This window comes from Sinocyclocheilus grahami, unplaced genomic scaffold, assembly GCF_001515645.1.
Source record: "Sinocyclocheilus grahami isolate Dianchi unplaced genomic scaffold, SAMN03320097.WGS_v1.1 scaffold1069.1, whole genome shotgun sequence".
In the NCBI taxonomy this organism is placed as follows: domain Eukaryota; kingdom Metazoa; phylum Chordata; class Actinopteri; order Cypriniformes; family Cyprinidae; genus Sinocyclocheilus; species Sinocyclocheilus grahami.
Window position 1 is genome coordinate 55,222 of NW_015506248.1, and position 21,033 is coordinate 76,254.

At 38.9% G+C, this 21,033-nt stretch overlaps 1 protein-coding gene across 1 annotated transcript; it reads right to left on the reverse strand.

The window, feature by feature from the left end:
* Nucleotides 1–1,110: 1,110 nt before the first annotated feature.
* Nucleotides 1,111–20,636, reverse strand: LOC107566305 (disintegrin and metalloproteinase domain-containing protein 23-like). Its single transcript, XM_016251718.1, has 24 exons — nucleotides 20,313–20,636; nucleotides 19,353–19,576; nucleotides 18,746–18,822; nucleotides 16,325–16,388; nucleotides 16,156–16,238; nucleotides 15,764–15,824; nucleotides 15,599–15,671; nucleotides 15,418–15,503; nucleotides 15,227–15,292; nucleotides 14,928–14,996; nucleotides 14,670–14,833; nucleotides 14,215–14,302; nucleotides 13,984–14,071; nucleotides 13,816–13,867; nucleotides 13,592–13,691; nucleotides 12,297–12,368; nucleotides 12,099–12,185; nucleotides 11,898–11,978; nucleotides 11,392–11,435; nucleotides 10,064–10,183; nucleotides 9,803–9,971; nucleotides 5,888–5,999; nucleotides 5,519–5,609; nucleotides 1,111–1,988 (listed from the first exon to the last, which is right to left on the reverse strand). Exons 1-24 carry the CDS (start codon nucleotides 20,389–20,391, stop codon nucleotides 1,943–1,945), a joined length of 2,196 nt encoding a protein of 731 aa, XP_016107204.1. The 5' UTR covers nucleotides 20,392–20,636; the 3' UTR covers nucleotides 1,111–1,942.
* Nucleotides 20,637–21,033: the final 397 nt, after the last annotated feature.

Consider the following 21,033-nt stretch of genomic DNA (forward strand, 5'->3'; position numbering starts at 1 on the left):
CAAGCTTTTCAAACTTTTTCAAACTTTCTAGCTAGGCTTTTTCAATCCAACTTAAAGTTTGTCTACAAACTTTTCAATCTAGTTTCTAGTTAATATGTGATTTTATAGTGTGATTTAATAGTGAATTTATATGTTTTTTTTTAATACTAGACACTTTGAATGCATTTTTAATAACAGCCTTGTATGTTTATTTTGCCTGTTGAACAATAAATAAATATTAATAATTGTAATATTTTGTATTCAGTGCACAGTAAATTTGTTATGGGTTCTGCAAAACATTAATATGGAGTGTGTTTTAATTTCAGTGCGAATGCAAAGTCTACCAATAAAAAGGACTGAACTGATAACGTGTTTGATGTCAGTTCTTTTTCATTGAAATATCTGGATTGAGAGGATTATGAAAGAAAAAAAGATCTCAAAGAGGAAAGTTTTTGTCAAGTTCTTTATTATAATTATTTGTTGTTTTGGCAATGTTTCCATGGGAACATGAGATGGCTGTAAAAGGGCTCAGGGTTTAGAAGATGAGTTCAAAAACCTGATGGTGTTGATAAGGGTTCCTCAAATCTTGCCCTGGAGGGCCAATGAGCTGCTGAGTTTAGCTCCAACCCTGATCAAACTCACCTACCTGTGATTTTCTAATAATTCTGAAAACATTGATTAGCATGCTCAGGTGTGTTTGATTAGGGTTAGAGCTAAACTCTGCAGGAAAGTGGATCTTGTGGGCCAGATTTGAGGATCAATGATGGTATAGAAAAACACCCTCTCTCTCTGCTCTTATTCCAGTGACTTAGCCCCAAACTAGAGCTCCCTCTACTGAAACAGCCCCATTCTATTAATAATTAATATCACAAGTGCCTCAATTATGCTGTCCCACACAGATGACAATGACATTTTCAGAAGCTGAGATTTTCATAGAAACATTCATTTTAAGTAATCAGTAGCTTATTATAATGTCAAACATAGATGGCCGAGCATATAAAAGACTGCCTTTTTAATAATCCGCTAGCTTGAGATCAATTTCATTGTTAGTCTCAGTTGAGAATTCTTTACCAAACCAATGTTTGTGCAATGTTTCCCCTTTGCATAGTAAGTAAATGTTAACTGTTTTTCCTTTAACATGCAGATACCTTGAAAAGCGCAGCAGGCTGTGTGGGCTCTGCCCCCAGTGCAGTTACATCATGCAGCTCTCTGATTGGCCAGTGATGGCATTCAGGTCAGGGCAGACCTACAGGGCCCAGCCAGTTTAATTGTTTTTTTTTTTCTTTTTTTTTTTTTTCAAGTGGAACATTAATTGACGTCATCAGGCATAAATATCAGTGGTGATTTCATCATGCAGCAGTATACGCTGCCGGCCAAATGGATTGATTTTTTAAAAACTTTTTGTTTGGGTTTCTTTGTTTCATTAATACTACAGAAAATGGCTGCAATATAACATGCTGAAATAACAAAAAACTTTAAAGTTAAGCCTTGAAATGTTTGTCCAATATGGGTCACTCTCATAGGGTGTGGTCATTTAGCCCCTTGAAAAACACATGGATATGTTACCAGCCTACTGGAACTTCAAATCATTCTTCTTTTTTAAATGAACAATAGTCATTGGTGTCCCTCCTCTGCCATGCGAGGTCCACAGCTGAAGCTGGTCATGCCTGGGTCAAAACTGGAGGTTGGGGCGTGTGAACAGGAAGTCATGCCCCGATGAGTGGTTCAGTGTGGATGCTCAGGGCCAGAGGGCAAAGGAACAGCGCTAGAGAAGCAGTTCTATGTGACTTTGGATGAAAAATGTTCGACCGTTCGGTCTCTTTCTTCTCTCGCTTTCTGTCCTTTTTTATTCAAGTAACGCCAACGCCGTCGGCAGCAGCGTCAGCAGCAGGAGAGGGTACAGTCCGGCGGGTTCTGACGGAACCCGGGGGCACACTAGGCAAGGATGCAGTTCTCTTAGCCTTTAGATGGCACTGGCGTTAGGGTCATATCGTCTTTTCTTGACATTTCTTGGTGATGAGGGCAAACAGGACAAAACAAACGAGAGGAGGGTTAGTGCAGGCAATGCCAGAGACATCAACATACAATTTGCTGCCCATCTTACTGCCTTAACCCGCAGCAACCACATGGTAGTCGTTTTATTAACTTAATCAATTCAAATCATTTATCGAAATCTACCCATAAAGTGTAGTTTAACTCCTAATGCCGTCGGGTTGCGGCGGGTAAAAATGGCGGTTCTTCACAGCAGCAAGGAGAGACACAGTGTCCCACCACTGACTGCGGGTGAGTATGTGTTAGAAAGACAACAAGGGATGTGGAAAAAGAACATTACCTCCTGGGAGAAAACACGAACATTGACATAGAAAACAGCAAGAAAGAGTGTACAACATCGAGGGTCAGAAAAGGATGTCACACCCACAACATGAACCACGACGATACCACCAGGAACAACAAGAAAGGCAACAACACCAACAACAACAGGGGTTTGACACATCCTCCCCGTAGCGTGGCTTGATGTGGGGCATCCCAGCAGTTTAACATGCACCTGTCCATAGAGAGGTTAGGAAGGAGACGCCACTATCGCAGTGTAGGGGGGTGACTGGGGTAGCATGCAGGTGCAGTGCAGCGCGTGTGTCTGTACCAGGTCTCTGTGAAGCAGGCAGTAAAGGCAGCGGTGCCGGGCGAGTCCGGGTGGGGGGTGAGGGCTCTTGCTCTGTTCTAGGTTTTCAGGGGGGCCCAGGGCCTTCCGGGAGATAAGAGGGCGTGGCAGCCAGCCATGGCACAAAGGCTGCCTACGACACAACCTCCACCCCTCTCCGCTCAAACTCTCACCCTTTCAGACAACGGAGGGGGGATTGAGAGAGAGATCACGGCGAGGAGAGCGGGTCAGAAAGTCGTCATCCCTGCCTACCCCGTCCCGCCCCAACAACCCACCCCGCTTCTCAAAGCAAGGAAAACAACAAACACCCCTCCACTCCCTTCACTTGAGGTGAGCCCAGCCTTTGTGCGATGCTCTGATAGCACTCCGCTTTAGCTCTGGCTTGGTGCCAGTCCGCATGCAAACTCTAAATGGGCTCAGTCAAGATGCTATGTGCAAACAAGCATGCTGCGGTGAGCTAAGTCCTCTTGGATGACCTCCAGATCTCATAGCTAACTTCCAAGAACTTGCTCCTGACTGGGTCTATGCTGGCCATTAGAAAGGTTTTACATGTCCTCAGACAAACAGTTGCTAAACTACATTCATATTTTGAACCAAATACATCTGTCAACATGTTTGATGTTACACACATTTACTGGAATCTTTAAAGCTACATTATGTAACTTTCTGCCCTTTAGCGGTTGAAGCATAAAACGTTACTTGCGGAGAAACATTGCTTTGGTGATTATGCAAATTGTGCCTTGGTTCTTATGAGCTTATTTGCAAACAGTTGTTTTAAAATAAAATTTCAAAAGATTGGTAATGCTGACATTAGACATAATGATTGGTATTCGTATCAGTTAAGGTAAAACAGTGGACACCTGGCTAGTAGGCTAAGTAGTAAATGGTTTAGAGATTGGCATTGTTACCAACATAAATATTATTTTGTGAACCTAGTCCACGCACAGCAAATGCGCAAACTAAACCTATTTTTGAAAAGCCAAGCTAGTGTTGATCTGTTTTTTAGTACGGACACTGTTACTTTAATATTTTGCTTTTCGGTACAAGGTTTGCGAATGACAAGACGAATGACAGAACTATGCAGTTTCCTGTCAAATGTGTCCGGACCGCTTTACAATAAATATACTGTACTTGATACTGCACTTAAGTAAGCATACAATGTTACTTTCTCCAACAGTTCCCACCTTACTACATAAACTGGTCATGGTATTACTGAAATGTATATGTTTTTAAGTATTAGCATGTAGTTAGCAAAAAAGGCTACACATCAATCTTCTCTTTGATATGGTCATTAATTCATAACTGTCATTACACATCTTGCTCAGTATCCATTTTACCATTTTGCTCGCATGCATGTCAAGCGATGGGCCAGTCTGCACGAGGTTCTGCTACAGTCTACAGAGCTCTAAACCAACTGGGTTAAATGTCTAGACCTAGACTTAAACTGTAATTTGGTGGTTGAAAGATGTGGCCAGATCATTTTAGTGGGTAATTTTTCTTGATTGGTTTTCAATAGCTACCATCTAGCTACCATGAGCTAAACTACAATCTGCTGTCACCTGTAAAGAACGCATTAGCATACTTAAGAAAATGTTACATTTAAACAACTTACAATTACATATATTGTTACAGAAAAAATGACAAATTACACTTATCGTCCCTTAGCATTCTATCGTAGCATATAGTTCAGAATTGGCACTTTAAATGATGACCTAGTTTTAGTATCTGTTGTCTGTAGCAGAAGCCCAGGCCCATGTGCATGTGTGAATGTGAGTGTGTAGTGGTAAGTGTTGTGTGCATGTATGCAAAAGTGTGTGTGTGAGTGTGTATGTTTAAGTGTGAGTGAGCCTGTTCCAGGCTGGCAGGCAATAGGAAGCATGCGGTGCAGCTCTTACTTAAATCCCCATCCCGTCCCCCCCAGCACTATGGCTGCCATCAGGATGGCCCCTGCGATGGAGCCTATGATAAGGTTGGTGGCACTAGGACCTGTAGAAGGGCATGATGGGAGAGAAACATGACGTAAGCTGCAGGGGGCACCTGCACAGCATGCAGGATTTACACATCAAATGCTGGACTTCACTTATGTTATACACTCTTTCAGTCATGTGATTACTCAGGATGGGAATCCGTAGGGTAGATAACGCTCAACTTACCCTTGATAGCATAGTGTGTGTGTGGGATGTTATTGGACATGGGTGTGGAGAATTTAGGGGCTGTAGATTTTCGCACAGGGGAGCGGCACAAGTAACTGATGGTTTGTAAGGGAAGATCTTAAAGCACTGAGGTGTTTTGAGGACTGACGAAAACAAATGCACAGACGCGCGCACACAGACACACAAAGAAACATTAACCCACAAACACACTCGTGGTGAACTTTTACCCACTCACGCACACGTCGGACCTACTTAGAGTAGAGTATTTAGCTCAGCTCAGAAAGTGGGCCAGTTCTGATGGGATTTTGTGTCAGTTAAAAGACGCCACGGCATCTTATGTCAATGTCAATCCAAGTCATCTCATGTTTTTCCACCCTCCTTGTCTTGTTCTTCATTCTTGATCCTCTTTTCTCACTTTGAATTTTTTGTTCTATGTTAATGCCCCACATGGACCAGAAAGGGAAGCACCGCAACACTCCATTAACACAGGGTGATAATAAAAATATCCATGATAATAGCAGCCAAGGGAGAAGAAAAAATAAGAGATATACCAATCAATCAGTCCAATTACACAACAAAAATTACAAGGCACCATCACATTCAACACAACGGACAAAGCCACTGGGAGAACACATACACACAACCGCACGTACACGCGCACACACAGGGGATCACAGGATCTCCCTCTTGCTGGGGGAGTGGCATTAAAGGGTTAAGAGGTGCTTACTCTATTCCCCACCCTGTGCCTCCAAAAATCACCCCCAGGGCCAGAATGGTCCCTGCCACTGCCCCTATCAGCCTGTTTGTGGCCACGCTCACTGTGCAGAGGAAATAGGGGTGATTCAACAGAGAAAATGTCACTCAAGGCCCCATTTTTTTTTTTTTTATTGTACACGTACTAGTATTTGTTAAAGTCTTGTGAGTGGGAAAAGTCACAATATAGAAATGGGCACCTACAAAAAGCAGTGATCTTTGGAAGTGGCTTTGCAGTGGACTGGAGTTAAGGTGTGTGTGCATCTGAGGATTAGGCTGTAAGATCTGTGTATGTATATGGCAAAGTTTTTTTATGTTTAAAGAATTAAGAGAGATCACGAACCCTTGGGACCCGGGTCCTCGGTGACGGGTGGCTCTTTTGGGGGGTCATGCATGCTGCAGTCAGTCCCTGCCCATGTAGCATCACAGGTGCAGGTTGCTTCATTATTGCACACCTGAAAGTTGATAAACAGTAAGAAATAACCCTCAGTATCATCATTGATGATGTGTAACACAGTCAAGTTAAAGGTGCTGTAAGCCTGGGGTTAATATTTACAGATTAGCCAGTTTTTATTAGTAATAAAGAAATAAAAATGCATACAGTTTTGTGAAAAAAGTATTTCTACATTTTCATTTTACATTTTACATCTGCTGAATCTTTATATTTTAAATATCATTTTATAAATAAATTTGAAATTAATTGGAGATGTTTCTCTTCAAGTTTTAGAAATACAGTCATGTTTAATAATATTTTATGTCACGCTCACAATTTTTCTTACACTATACGAAAATGGGTCTATAATATACACACTATTGTTCAAAGTTTGGTATTGGTACGTTTTTTTTAATGTTGAAAATGTATATACACTCACAGAGGCTGCATTTAATTGATCAAAATAAAGTTAAAAAAACTGCAATATTGTGAAATAATATTACAGTTAATAACTATATTAACTATATATTATAATAATATATTTAAAATATATAATTTATTCCTTTATTTGGTGCTCAAGAAACATTTATTATTATCACTGTTGAGAGCAGTTGTGCTGCTTAATATATTTGTGGATACTTTTATAAAGAATTCTACAGGATGAATAGAAAGTTCAAAAGAACAGCATTTATTTGAAATCTTTTAGAAATATTGTGTAAAAATGTAAAAGTCTTTACTGTCACTTGATAAATTCAACGCAGTGAACACACCCTTGCTGTATAAAAGTATTGTTTCTTTTCCTCTCTCTGCTCCCTAGTTTACCTCTGATTTGCATCTACTTTTAAGTAAAAGGCTGTAGGCTAGAGCGTCTGTATGCCAAATCCGGTCTTACTGTACATAAAGAAATGCTTGCTCACCATATCCAACATTACAAAGATGCATTATCCAAAGCTAAATCAGACTATTATTCTAATATAACTGGAGCTAGTGAAGGGAACTATAGATCTCTTTTTTCTGTGGTGAAGAATTTTCTGTGTGCACCTGACTCTTTACTGTTAAACGTATTCTGAAAAAAAAAGTGAAAGTGAAGTGACATATGGCCAAGTATGGTGACCCACACTCGGAATTTGTGCTCTGCATTTAACCCATCCAAGTGCACACACACAGTAGTGAACACACACACACACACCATGAACACACACCCAGAGCAGTGGGTAGCCATATTGCTGCGGCACCCGGGAAGCAGTTGGGGGTTCGATGCCTTGCTCAAGGGTCTCACTTCAGTCGTGGTATTGAAGGTGAAAGAGAGCACTGTACATTCACTCCCCCCACCGAAAATTCCTGTCGGACCTGAGACTTGAACCTGCAACCTTCGGGTTACAAGTCTGACTCTCTAACCATTAGGCCACGACTGCCTAAACTATGCCACAGTTTTTTTTACTTTCTTTGAGTCTAAGGTTAAAAAAGATTCCTCAGCAATTACTTTCAAGTAATTTAGGTTATGATTCCAGTTATCCAGTCTCCTATGTGACCCTGCATTTTACTTTGACTACTTTCACTTTAACAACTGTTGCGGAGATATTGTCATATCCGGAAATCTAAACCTACCACTTGTCAGCTCAACCCATTACCTACTTGCTTAGTTAAAGCCTGCCTACTATCTTTGTCTTCATTAATAACTACAATTATTCACTCTTCACTTGTTTCTGGTTCTGTACCTTCCTCTCTTTTTGAAGTTTTGAAAATTATCATCCAATTTCTAATTTGCCATTTATTTCTTAAATCTTGGAAAAATGTGTTGCAACTTAAGTTCACGATCATCTCTCCAATAATAAATAATTTGAGCGATTTCAATCTGGCTTTCATCCCCACCATAGTACAGAGACTGCTCTTGTTAAAATTACTAATGATCTGTTATTGGCAGCTGATTCTGGTTTATTAACAATACTTGTCCTTCTCAACCTGAGTGCGACATTTGATACCATCTCACATAAGATACTCCAGGATAGGTTAATTTCTATAGGGATCACTGGCACCACCCTGTCCTGGTTTAGGTAATATCTCACTGGTCACATTCAGTTTGTTCAAATTAAAACATTTTCAATATCATTTATACCAGTTACCACTGGTATCCCTCAGGGTTCTGTTTTGGGCCCACTGCTATTCATCATCTATTTACTCCCTCTTGGCCATTATTTCAGGAAATATGGAATCCATTTCACTGCTATGCCAATGACACCCAGCTCTACCTGTCTCCCAACCCCTCTAGCTCCACCTTCCTTGACCAGATGTTTAACTGAAATTAAAGATTGGCTTTCAGCCAGCTTTCTAAAACTCAACAGTGATAAAACTGAGGTCTTACTCATTGGTACAAGATCTACTCTGACTAAAACTGATTGTTTTTCTGTGGATAATCAATTATAACGCAATTTGTCCTTCTCAGCAGGTTAGGAGTTTGTCCTTTGAAGCTGATGTTAATAATATTACGCATGCTGCATATTTCCACCTGCGTAATATTAATCATCTCCATCCCTCTCTCACAACGAATAATACTGCAATTTTTATTCATGCACTCGTTACCTCACGTATCGATTATTGTAATGCTCTCCTTACTGGCCTTCCTTCTAAACTTTTTCATAAACTCCAGTTAGTTCAGAATTTGGCAGCTTGTGTTCTTTTTAAGACTTCATCTATTGAGCACATTTCTCCAGTTCTCCAACGTCTACACTGGCTCCCGGTGAAGTATCGATTTAAAAATTTTGCTTTTCACATTTAAGGCACTTCACAACCTAACTCCGCTATACCTTACTGACCTTCTCCACATCTAACCTCCTTTGCGCACTCTCAGATCTTCGTTCTCGATTTCTCTTGTCGCCGCTTATACGCTTAAGCACCCTGGGAGCAAGAACTTTTAGTTTTGCGGCCCCTTGCCTATGGAACTCCCTCCCTCCCAATATACGTGACAGTGACAGTCTGCATATTTTTAAATCTCGTCTTAAGGCTCATCTCTTTACCCAGGTTTTATTATGACTTGCTCTTATTAATAAACCTCTACCGTATTTATGATGTATGTATGCAGTTGTGCTGTTGAATTTTGTAATGCTGGCAGGATCTGTTCGTCTTTTGTTACTCATTTTTGTATTTTTTATCATTTTGCTTGCTGTAAGGTGACCTTGGGTGTTTAGAAAGGCACCATTAAATTAAATGCATTACTATTATTATTAATTTCAGAAAAAAAATTTTTACTGACCCCAAACTTTTGAACGGTAGTGTAGCTGCCTCTATATTTTAGGAAGGAGGTCATCCTTCCAAGGGGATTGCCATGTTTGAGAGGTCTTGGCATTGAAAAGTTAGAAAACCCCATACGATTTCAGCAGTTTTTCACCGATTTCAATACCCACTCTCAAAACTCAGCCTTCCTAAGACAACAAACCCTATGTCTTCAAATCCTAAAACACAAAATCGTCTACAGGCAGACAATGTGTCTGATTAGCTAGTTTATTGACTAGCAATGTGTGGTATCCTACAGCAGATTTAAGTAAAATTTTAATTAAAAAAAATCAATCCCCTTCTTATAGATATTGGATACCCATGACAATGTGTTATTTTCAGATGTTGTGGAATAGATTGTCATTCCTCTGCATATAAACTGAATGCAGGGGATGAATTCAATCCCTGACGTTAAAATTCTGGATTAAATCTGTAAATGGATTTGAGTGGATTTCTGGCTTTGTTGGATTGGAATTCAAACACAATTATTTTCAAGGCTGACTGTGGTGTGAGATCCATCTAAGCAGCAGAGAGTGTCAGATGGTGATCACTCACGCCGTGAGAAGAGCAGACTCGGCCACCCGGGCCAGACGGACAGGCTGTGAGGTTCAGGGAGGAGATGGGTAGACATTTCCGCTCAAGGCACATCATAGAGGGACCACACGGCGTACCATCTTCCACATACCCTAGATCAGTGTCATCATCCAACAGCACGTGTCCCCCACTACAGAAGAAGGAGAATTAGAAAATGGTAAAAAAAATAAGAATTTTGTTAAAGTATAATGGGAGAACATTTGCAGAGTTCCAGGAACAGACCTGCAGTCCACCAGTCGCCCCTGATGGTTAAAGGTGGTGGGAGTGACGTCACCTCTCAGGGTCCCGATCCTTGGATTTCTCCCAGTGTTAGTGCACAGCAGGTACCCACAGAAGACATCGCTGTAAATCCACAGGATTTGGATTTGGAAAGTATTAGAGATGGTTATGTGATCATGTCTAGATGGTAACCTTTGTTCTGCAAATTTCATGTGGTATTCACATACAGATTTTTACAGTATCTATTGCTAGGGCAAGTATTCACTGCTTGTTCTCATTTCCTTACACCCACAGAGATCAAGTTGTTGCTGATATTATAAGTAACATGCTAAACACATCATATGAGTACACTATGCCAATAAAACCAGGCTTTTAACACAAATAAATACCCATGCCATTAACTGGTAATGGTAAAGATGGGGGTTCACAAACTATAAGAGAATTGCAGGGGGTTTGTTAAAAATTTAAATAAATGAGGCTGCACAATTAATCAAAATAAGATGTAATAAAATAAGTATAGTCCGTTGGGCTGTGTATCAGTGTGAAGAGCGGCATTGTAAATGCTGCTTCTCAAACTCTATGTGATGTGCTGAGATTAATACACATTTTTGGATCGCAATGTGCACTTGGTTCACATTTTTTACACATTTGCATAATTTCCAAGATTTCTACGGATAGAGGTTTGCAGAATTTCATCAGATTTCCCTCAAAATAAAAGTTAAAAGCTGGATGGTTTGAACATTAGAAAGTGAGTAATTTAATACAAAATCAAATTAATTAATACAAAAATTATTAATAATAATTAATATTATTATAAAAAAGAACTTGAAGGAGGTCTTAGTTGGTTTCAGCAGGAGAAATGTGAGATTTTTTCACATGAGATTAAATGTCATATCACTGTTAAAACTACGATATATGACAAATTATTTTTTGGCCAAGTTGTGCAGCCCTATATATAAAACAGAGAACATCAGAGAACCAGGAATATCTAAAAACGTTTAACTTAAAATGTCAGGCGTTCGATCAACCCAGCAATTGTCATATCTCATTTGCACAAAAAACAGACTCTATATTTCTTAACACAAAATGTACATGAAATGAAATTGAAAATGTAAAGAAAAAAATACCCTGTGCATTTAATATGTAGATTGTTTTTTCTCTTTTCCATGTCTCGGCATTAATGTTTGTGTTTTACTTGTGGAAGATATTTTATTTTACTTGTTAAGCATTGATGATAGTTAAATTCCTCTATACAAAGTCTGCAAATTACATTGTGATTGAATTCAACTTATAAATTAATATTTAGTTGAGAAGCCCTATTCTAACATTACTGTAACAGAACGCCATTAACATTAACTGGTGTGCCTGCATAAAACTTAAAGAGATGCAAAGTTCTGCATAAATTAATTAGTGGCCCATTGTTAGAAAACAGCGGCAGGAATTTTTTTTTTTAATTATTAAAATTATTTATTATTTACAGGAAAAATCAGATACTGGAAATTTCATCGAATTAACTCTGAAAAAAATTAATGAAAATTTTTTTAATTTAATTAGTAAATGTTTGTTTTTCAAGGGAATGTCAGAAAATGTGCATATGCATCACCATTACATTTTAATGGGCTATATAGAAAACAGAAAAAAAATCAAATACTACTCAAATTTTGCTTTTACTGAAATATGCTTTCACTATGTGGTTCTGCGAAAATGCTTTTCTTTCTGTTCATCCCTTTATACTGTGATGTTTTCGTATTTCTAACTTCACATATAAATTACTGACATCAAATCAAATTAAATTAAATTAAATTAAAAAGAAAAAATAGAAAAGAAAGGGTGAGACCTGTCCCGAGTCTCCTGAACAAGTCTCTGATATGTCACAATCATTTACAGCATATCGACAGCTGTATCCCCGTGGGTAGAACTGAAAAAGGTGCAGGGACAGGGATTGAGAGAAACAACTGATCAGTGCATTATAAGACACTCAGTAGTTGAGGATGGAGGAAGTTATGATGAATAATGAGGCAAAAGCGAAGTGTCTTACCAGGCATGTGCTGTTGCAGCAGGGGCCGTCACTGCAGTGCGCTCCATTAGACAAAGAACATTTTTTACAGCAGTCTTTATAGCACTCCTGCATAAGCAGATCAAATATGTGCATACAGACGAAAAAATAGTTAGTAAAATATTATGTTTTGCTATTGTCTGTATGGAAGTATGATTTACCTAACAAAATAGTGCTTACCATTCGAGCCCCACAGTCACACTCCTCTCCCACTTCCACGTAACCATTTCCACATTCTGTAGCCTCAAAGAGCTGCCAACACAAAGCACAAGTTTATCCAGCATCATGTCTGATAAATGATGACTGTAAGACAAGTACTTGATTTTTGTTTGATGACAATGACAATCCATCACAATACACGTGAGAACCAATAACATTTGATGTCACTGACTGTTTCAATTTCAGCTTTTTGTTGAAGACCCCTGTTTTTTTGTGGGTTGCAGGTACATGAACAGAACAAACAGAAAGGCGAGTAGATCCAAAAATAGCTTAGTTGGAGTGTAAGATCCAAATATAGCACAAAAATCTAGCATACATTAATAAAAAGAATTGCACACCAAGCAGGATTTCTAAGAGAATAACATTTAGTCCAGAGGAATAACATTTAGTCCAGAGGTTACCAATCTTAAAGAAATAGTTAACCCAAAAAGTTTTGGATTTGGAGAAATTTAGCATTACATAATTTGCCCACCTGTGAATCCTCTGCAGTGTATGGGTGCCGTCAGAATGAGAGTCCAAACAGCTGATAAAAACATCACAATAATCCACAAGTAATCGACATGACTCCAGTCCATCAATTAACATCTTGTGAAGTGAAAATCTTTATTTTTGCAAGAAACAAATCAATCACTAAGCCATTTTAACTTTAAACCATCGCTTCTGGCCAAAATACAAGCTTATAATCCATAATAACGCTTCCTCCAGTAAAAACGTCCATCCCTTGTTGTCCTCTCACATCAAAATCCACTGACATATTCATTTGGAAATGTTTTGGACTGCTTTTGCTAGTAAACCATGCTTGATCTGTTCATATTTCTCTCCTGATTCAGACAAGATGACTTTTCACTGGCGAAAGCATTATAATGGATAGAGGACTTGTTTGAAGTTAAAAACATCTTAATGATAGATTTCTTTACTACAAACATGCAACTTTTTGCTTCACAAGATGTTAATTAATTGACTGAAGTCCTATGAATTACTTGTAGATTATTGTGATGTTTTTATCAGCTGTTTGGACTCTCACTCTGACGGCACCCATTCACTGCAGAGGATCTATTGGTGAGCAAGTGATGTAATGCTACATTTCTCCAAATCTGTTACGACGAAGAAAGAAACTATCTTCATCTTGGATGGCCTGAGGGTGAGTACATTTTCAGCAAATTTTCATTCTTGGATGACTGTCCTTTTTAAAAATGTTGTGTAATGAAAAATGCAGGTGAGAATGTTGTGTTGTCCACACTATTGTTCAAGCCTACCTTGTTGGGTTTGTTAAACAGACATGAAGCACCTCCTCTTAGAAGAAAGTTCCTGTAGTCAGTGATGCTGCATTTGGAAAACCTGCGTGGGTGTTGCACTCTACAGAGGGGAACAGAGAAAAATAATCCTATGCAAATCAAGAAATATGACAGAAAACTAGGAGCTAAAATGCCCGGCAAGTAGTCAGGAGAGGCTATACAATAATGTGTGTGTTTAACGATACCCAGTGTCTTCCATTATACATCCCACCCATGAATCCATGCAGCCGCACTCCTCTGAGAGAACACAAGAATGAGTGAGAAAGTCTGTGAGTTGACTTTAAATCCTAAACTCTTACAGTAAACAAGTCAGAAATCCAGTAGTTTGACAGCAGGAGGTGAAACAAACTTACTCCTCCTGATCACAGGATCCCACTGGATACCCAGATTCTGTGCTAAGCTCTGAGAGAGAGAGGCAGCCATTGTCCATGTGCTGCCAAACTGAAAGAAAGGAACAGAAACAGCAGTGCATGACAGCAGAGATAAGATGACACTTCATTTGTCATTTAGAATGGCTCCAAGGTAAGGTTTTACAGTAAATTGCCCAGTCTGTCTACCCAGAATGCTGCATGTGTCAACCTTACCTCATTAACACCAATTCCTCTTCCTTTGGAACACACACCACCAATATATGCAACAATACAGTATATATAAATATATATATAGTGATATTAAATATTTTATTTTCAGTAAAATAAAATAAAAAAAATTTTTTTTTCCAAAATATAACTAAAAATGTAATGGTGATGAATAGGGATATGCAAATTGGCTGATATTCCAGTTATAAAAAATGCAATGCTATATTTTAAAATATGCATTATATATTGCATTATACACTAACCAGTGTTAAATGAAGTATTGTGACATAAGTCCAGCATTCTCTTAGCACACACATTTCCTGAGAATGACCAACACAAATTCAGAATTCTCAGTTACGCTTCTACACCAACAACTGAACCGATTTTTTTCGGTTACTGGCCAACATCCTTAACCACCAGGCTATCACACCTCATTCATTCAAGAGACTTCAACTCACGTGAAGAGGTGCACGGCATCAGCGTTGATGTTGATGTTCTGTTGTCTGTACTTTGAAAAGTTGCTTAGCATTTCCAATGGTTTCACGCTCAGCGGAATCCGGTCCCTGTCAGTCCAAATCTCCACAGCAACCAATACCACACGCGTATTCAGCTGCTCCTTAAAAATCTAAAGAGAATATCATTGGAATTTTAGATTAAGAAGATTATAAATTGAGTGACTATTAAGAAAATATTTTACAGCAATTAATATGTGAACATACAGCATCTACAAAGTTGACCACTGATTTGGCAGAGTTCCGGGTATGCTTTTTACTCTTATGCCTTTTAAACTGCAAAAACAAGAGATGAAAAAAAAGGAAATAAGTTTCAAGGTGTATTCTGAACATTTTTGGTTCTACAGTATGTGAAAAATAAGGGAACATTTGTTATTCAGTGCCCTCTAGTGGATAACAATTTATTTATCTTTGATTCAAAAACATATAAAAAAAAGGATTAAAAAACATTTTCAGACTTGGCTAATTTATACAGGAGGCTTGTAATGTGTTGTGGATGAACCCACCGTGTTGTGGTCAGCGACGATCATTATTTCCAGATACTTCATTTCCTCAAAAATGTTACGTGGCATCTTAAAAAATAATAAAATCAAAATTATACATTCAGAGAGCATAGCACTTAAGTATGAGGTAGCATTTATAGAGGTTTCCACTGAAACAGTGGAGCACACGGAAAAGGTTGAGAGTCATTTCTTACAGCTCTTTTCCTCCTTCGCTTTAGCCAAGGCATGCTAGCAAAAATACGCTTCTCCTCTTCTTTTTCCTCAATTGGGTCATCAGCAGCTGAGAGAAACAGACATGAAGGTAACCATGGAGATAAGGGGGTGTGGATATAATATCTTGCCATATATCTGTTACCATGACCTTGGCACACTTACCCCAGGCACCTGGGACAGAGGTCACATGGAGCGATGATGTTCGGCGCAAAGTATGGGGTCTTGCTTCCGTTTCCTAAAAGGTACAAACATGGTGACCTTTGTAGACGAGCTGTGCGAGTAATGAAATCAAAAAGGATAAGCTATATTAAAGTGATCTTTACTCACGGTGTGAGTCTGTTTCAAAGGCTCGATGAGATAGACAAAATTACCATCATCAAACATCCCACTGGAAGAGTGAAGCACAAGAAGGGGGTTGGGAAAAGAGAGTCAGGGATGTCAATCGGAAAAAGGATACAGGAAGAAGGACAGATAAAACCGCAATGAGTCAAATCACTCGTCAAGTGACTACAACTATGCTTTTCTAACCGAACAAACACTCTGCTCTTTCCCTTGGCTACTCTCTGTGACACTCAAGCACACACTAACATGGTGACATTCAAATCTTTTCATGTGTACCAAGTGCCATCTGGCCTCACAGTAGGTCTCCAGGTCAGATTTTCTCTCCTGCACTCTCTTTATCTCACTCACACACATACAAACAAAACAAGGTTTCTTACTGAAGCCCGTTGCAGGTGGATAAAGCTACACGGGAGTCTTCTTTTCCTCTCACGTGGCCATGGTAGTAGCAGTGTTCCCCGCCCTAAACAAATGCACATTCATCACTGCTATGTAGTAGTTATTTTCAGGGGTCTGTTTTATATTGGTGTGCTGCTCTTTCTGTCTTACCCTGGAGAGCACTGGCTTGTCTTTGTCATAGTGGATTTCCACATAATCTGAAGAGAGCAGATCACTAAAATCAAAGTGAGAGAGAGAATTCAAAGGGGCAATCTTGCACAACAATAAATCTAGAGCCTCGGATCCCATGCACCTATGTGCTTAATAAGCATGCATTGGGAGAACACTGTCTTCTGTATCAGCTGTTCTAGCTTTGAGACCTCCACGCTGTTAGTGGAACAGAAGCTGCATCACATCTTTAGGAATTCTGCCACATAGGTTTGTTAAGGCATAGTAAATATACATAAAAATGCATTAAATGTGTATTTGAAGAGCAAATTGAATGTTGTGTGATAAATATATATACAGTATATTCAACAGCATCAATAGCGTAATTCACCATCAGATGTCCCAAAACATTCTTTTTTTGAAGAAAACCGAAACAGAAAAGTTTTTTAATCCCATGATCACAAACACTTCTGTTGCTGCAACTGATCCTATTTTTATAGCTGTCACAAGCTGACAATTAATCAGCCTAAATGCATTTTAGCTTGCAAAAATAGACACTTGCAAACATATAATTCATCTAATGAAAAGAAAGTGGGCAGCAATAATAATTCTTATTTATGGCTTAAATGTGTTTAAATATTTTCTAAAAGACTAAGTGAAAATGATGTGCACATTAAATATGGAGAAAAATTGTACCGCCTTTGCATTTTATTTTATAGACTAAAAACCCTCAGACATTTTTCAAAATATATTATTTTGTGTTCCACCGGAGAAAAATAGTCATACATGTTTGGAACGATATAAGGGGGAATAAATGATGACAGAATTTAAAATTTTCATCCTTTTTAAACTGTGACCTCTGGTATTGGATATTTCTGGTTAACGTGATGTGGAAGCCAAAACGTTTGGCAACTACTGATGACTTGTGATCAAATAGTGTCACAATGCTTCTGAATTTTGAATGACACCAGATATAAAACTGTGCTGCAGTGCATACTCATTTTAACTGTGCAAAACTTGTATAAATAACAATTCTTTTAATAGAAAAATAGTCATACATGTTTGGAACGATATAAGGGGGAATAAATGATGACAGAATTTAAAATTTTCATCCTTTTTAAACTGTGACCTCTGGTATTGGATATTTCTGGTTAACGTGATGTGGAAGCCAAAACGTTTGGCAACTACTGATGACTTGTGATCAAATAGTGTCACAATGCTTCTGAATTTTGAATGACACCAGATATAAAACTGTGCTGCAGTGCATACTCATTTTAACCGTGCAAAACTTGTATAAATAACAATTCTTTTAATGAGCTGCTGACCTGCACCCCATCTTCTGTGACTATTACAACTTTCAAAGAGCAGCTGAAGACAGACCTCTTCCACAAGCACTTAAGCACAACCAAAGCACTTACTACTACAAAAAATACTTTAGCTTCTTGTCAGCATTTTACCTTTGCCCTTGCTTGTTTCCTAATCTAGCTTTCTACTAAACCTGATAATAATATTGTTGGCAATATGACAAATTACTTGTGATGTTTCTCATTTGAATTTGCTTTGGATAAAAGCATCTGCTAAATAAATAAATGTAAATTAACAGGGATATCACACTTGATACCACATAAAACAATTAGCACCTCACATCCCCAGTTAACAAACTTATGTTCTAAGAAAATTTTGCTATAATGTTCCCATTAAGTTATGAAAACAATATTCCTGAATGTTCTCTGAATGTTCAAAACATACAGGTTTTTAAATGTTTACATTTTTATTATTTTTATTGATTTTATTTTGGTTATGTGAATGTTAAAGAAACCATTAAGGGAACGTTGCATTTTATAATTTTGCAAACATTCTGGGAAAGTTACTTTTGAATGCTCTCTGAACCTGAAACTAGTCAATTTTAACATTTAGAAAAGTTATTAAAATGTTTCACAAAAACATGCCATTAGCGATGAATACATAATGTTACAGTGCTAACGTTTTGAGAACATTCAGCTTGTAACACTCCAAAGAGAAAGCAAAACTTGAAATCGCATCATATGACCCCTTTAATGTTACTGGAAGAATGTTTGTTGATAACTTTGGGAGAACCTTGCCAGAAAGTTAGACAGCATTCACACAGTTCGGATGATATTTAAACCAAAGTGTTTTTTTGCTTTTCAGCAAATACCTTGAATGTAAAGGTGCTGACAGACAATAGACAAATGGAGGAGATGACTGAATGGACTGAATTTGTGCGATAAACTCACAATGAAATTTAGCGAAATTAGAAATCCCCATGCACCATGCAAAAGGGAAAAAAATATCAATTTTCAATTTTAAAAATGTGATATTTGAACAATGCACAACTAAACAACAGAGCAATTCTTTGTTTTTGAAACCAAATCTGTCTTTTGCTACTCAGACACACACACTTACTTGTTCAATGTAAGGTCCAAAGTGAATGTGGTGCCGAAGGCATCCAGCTGGAAACTTGCTTGGGCCAGGTGGACATCCTGTGGTCAGGGAGATAAATAGGGGCTCATTAACACTTCACAAAACAAACATAAGTTGCTATATCAAACCTGCCAGCAAAGCCTGCAAATGTTATTCAAAAAAATCTTTTTGTGAAAATTTCATTTCTGCAGACACATTAAATCATATTTTCAACAAGCAAATCTCTGTAAGTGCAGACAGATAAAACATCCGCTCTAGAGCAACATAAATCACACAGCTGTGCTGCTTTACAGCAAAAATACTGCACTGGCAAAAGTAAAGTGAAAGTGTGTGCACAATGCAATCCCACAACGTCTGTTCAGTACAGAGAGTGGGGGGAGTGAAAACTGCTTCTTTTGCGAAAAGTGTGTTAGATTTGTGAGGGAGGGCTGGTGAACCTTGATCAGCTCTGAGAATTTGGACATACTGCACCATTCCCAGCAGCTCCTAGCAGTTTGAAAGAAAGCAGCTTCCTGAAGACCTGAATTTGGTGGGGGCTCAAATATGCAGTGCTGGGAATCTTTACACTGCAAGACAGCCCATGTCTCACCTGTCCATCACTGGCCTGGCTCCTCGTCCGAGTGTCCAGGTCACGATACGTGCTCTCCGACTCCTCATTCAAGTAGTAGATGAGCCGGGAGGGATATGTGACCGTGACCTCGTGCTCTCCGGGTTTTCTACCCGTGGAATTGCCCGGTGCCGCTGCTGTCGCTTCTCGCGGGGTCTCAGGCACCTGCTGATCCCTGAGATCCTCATTCTGTACGAAGCTGGAGACTGCAGGAAAGGAGGAAATTGTTTACTGCTTCACAGTCTCCATCTCAGAGAGGGATCCCGTCAATTATATATGAACGTGTGCCAGCAGTTGCAGCCCTGTGATGCTGCAGAGAAGCTGCGCACAGATCTCCCTTATGCAGATCTCAGGGTATCGAACGGAGGCACTACGGCTGATAACCAAATAAAACACTGAAATCTGATCACACATTCAAGGCAGTGGGTGAGAGGGTGAGATATGATACATGTAATGGCAGAAGAGACATAAGAGACACTTATTGGCAAAACATACCCATATCGAATTTTTTTTCTCAACTTTTATCAGCTGCATATCTGGATATCTGATATCTGAATTGTAAAAGCTTTAGACGCCCATTCATGTCAGCTAATAATAATCTATTGTCATGGTAATCGAATTAAGATTCAGCGCGCCTCACTAAGTCCTTACCATGTTCCCGTACAGCACCATACTAATGGGGCTGTCAACCCATACAGAGGCCTTCAAAAGCTTTACCCCCCTCTGCATAGATTGACACGTATAAACGGCCGTAAACACAGTTAAGTAATGGAGGCGGCTCAATCAAAGCCTACAGAGAATCTGCGTATTTAGCTGGGATTTCCTACCGCAACAAAAGGCGTTGGAAAAACACCTTGCACTAATACCAACGTAACATATAGCAAATATCGAATAAAGACGTATTATATAAATAATAAAGTTACGCAAGATAAACATACTCACCCGTTGAGGTTAAGGCGATAGAAGATGGCACGGAAATAAATATGCTAGCGAGCAGACACAGATGGAATATCAGACGCATGATTCATATTTGAAGACTAAATAAAATGTCATTAGCGCATCAATTTAGAGCGAGCGTCGCAGTCCATTATTATGAGAGCGATTTTGGTGCGTATCCCGCGGGAAGAGGGGGAAATCCCTCATGCAGCATCGGAGACTGAGGGGTGGGTAGCACGGTTGGGATGCTGAGGGGTAGGGAGGACTGGGAAGAAGGCGAAGGGGTGGCAGCTCGGATGGATGGAAGGCGGTGGCCAAGCAGCACATATCGTAAGGGAAGCCAATGCGATTGCGCAGTGCATCTTATGCAGCGCTGACGCGTCAACCATCCTCACTTGGTACACTCGCCAACACACTCATCCTAGCTAATAGAAAATGTACCATTTACTTCTCAATGGTTAGAATACATTAAGACAACTAGAGTGATTATACACTAGCCCACAAGCTCTGAAATAAAAGCTTTAGTCTTTTATAGGTTATTAAATACATTAGTCAGGTAATTAAAAGTGTATCTTCGTCAAGAAAATAAGCTGATTTTTTTTCAGTCACTATTTGCACACGTATTTTATATTTCTAAATCTGTATATAAGCTTATTGCTGCCTTACATACAAATGTATTTTTCTATTGCATGTATTTCAACCCACACCACTACGATTTTGCACTAAG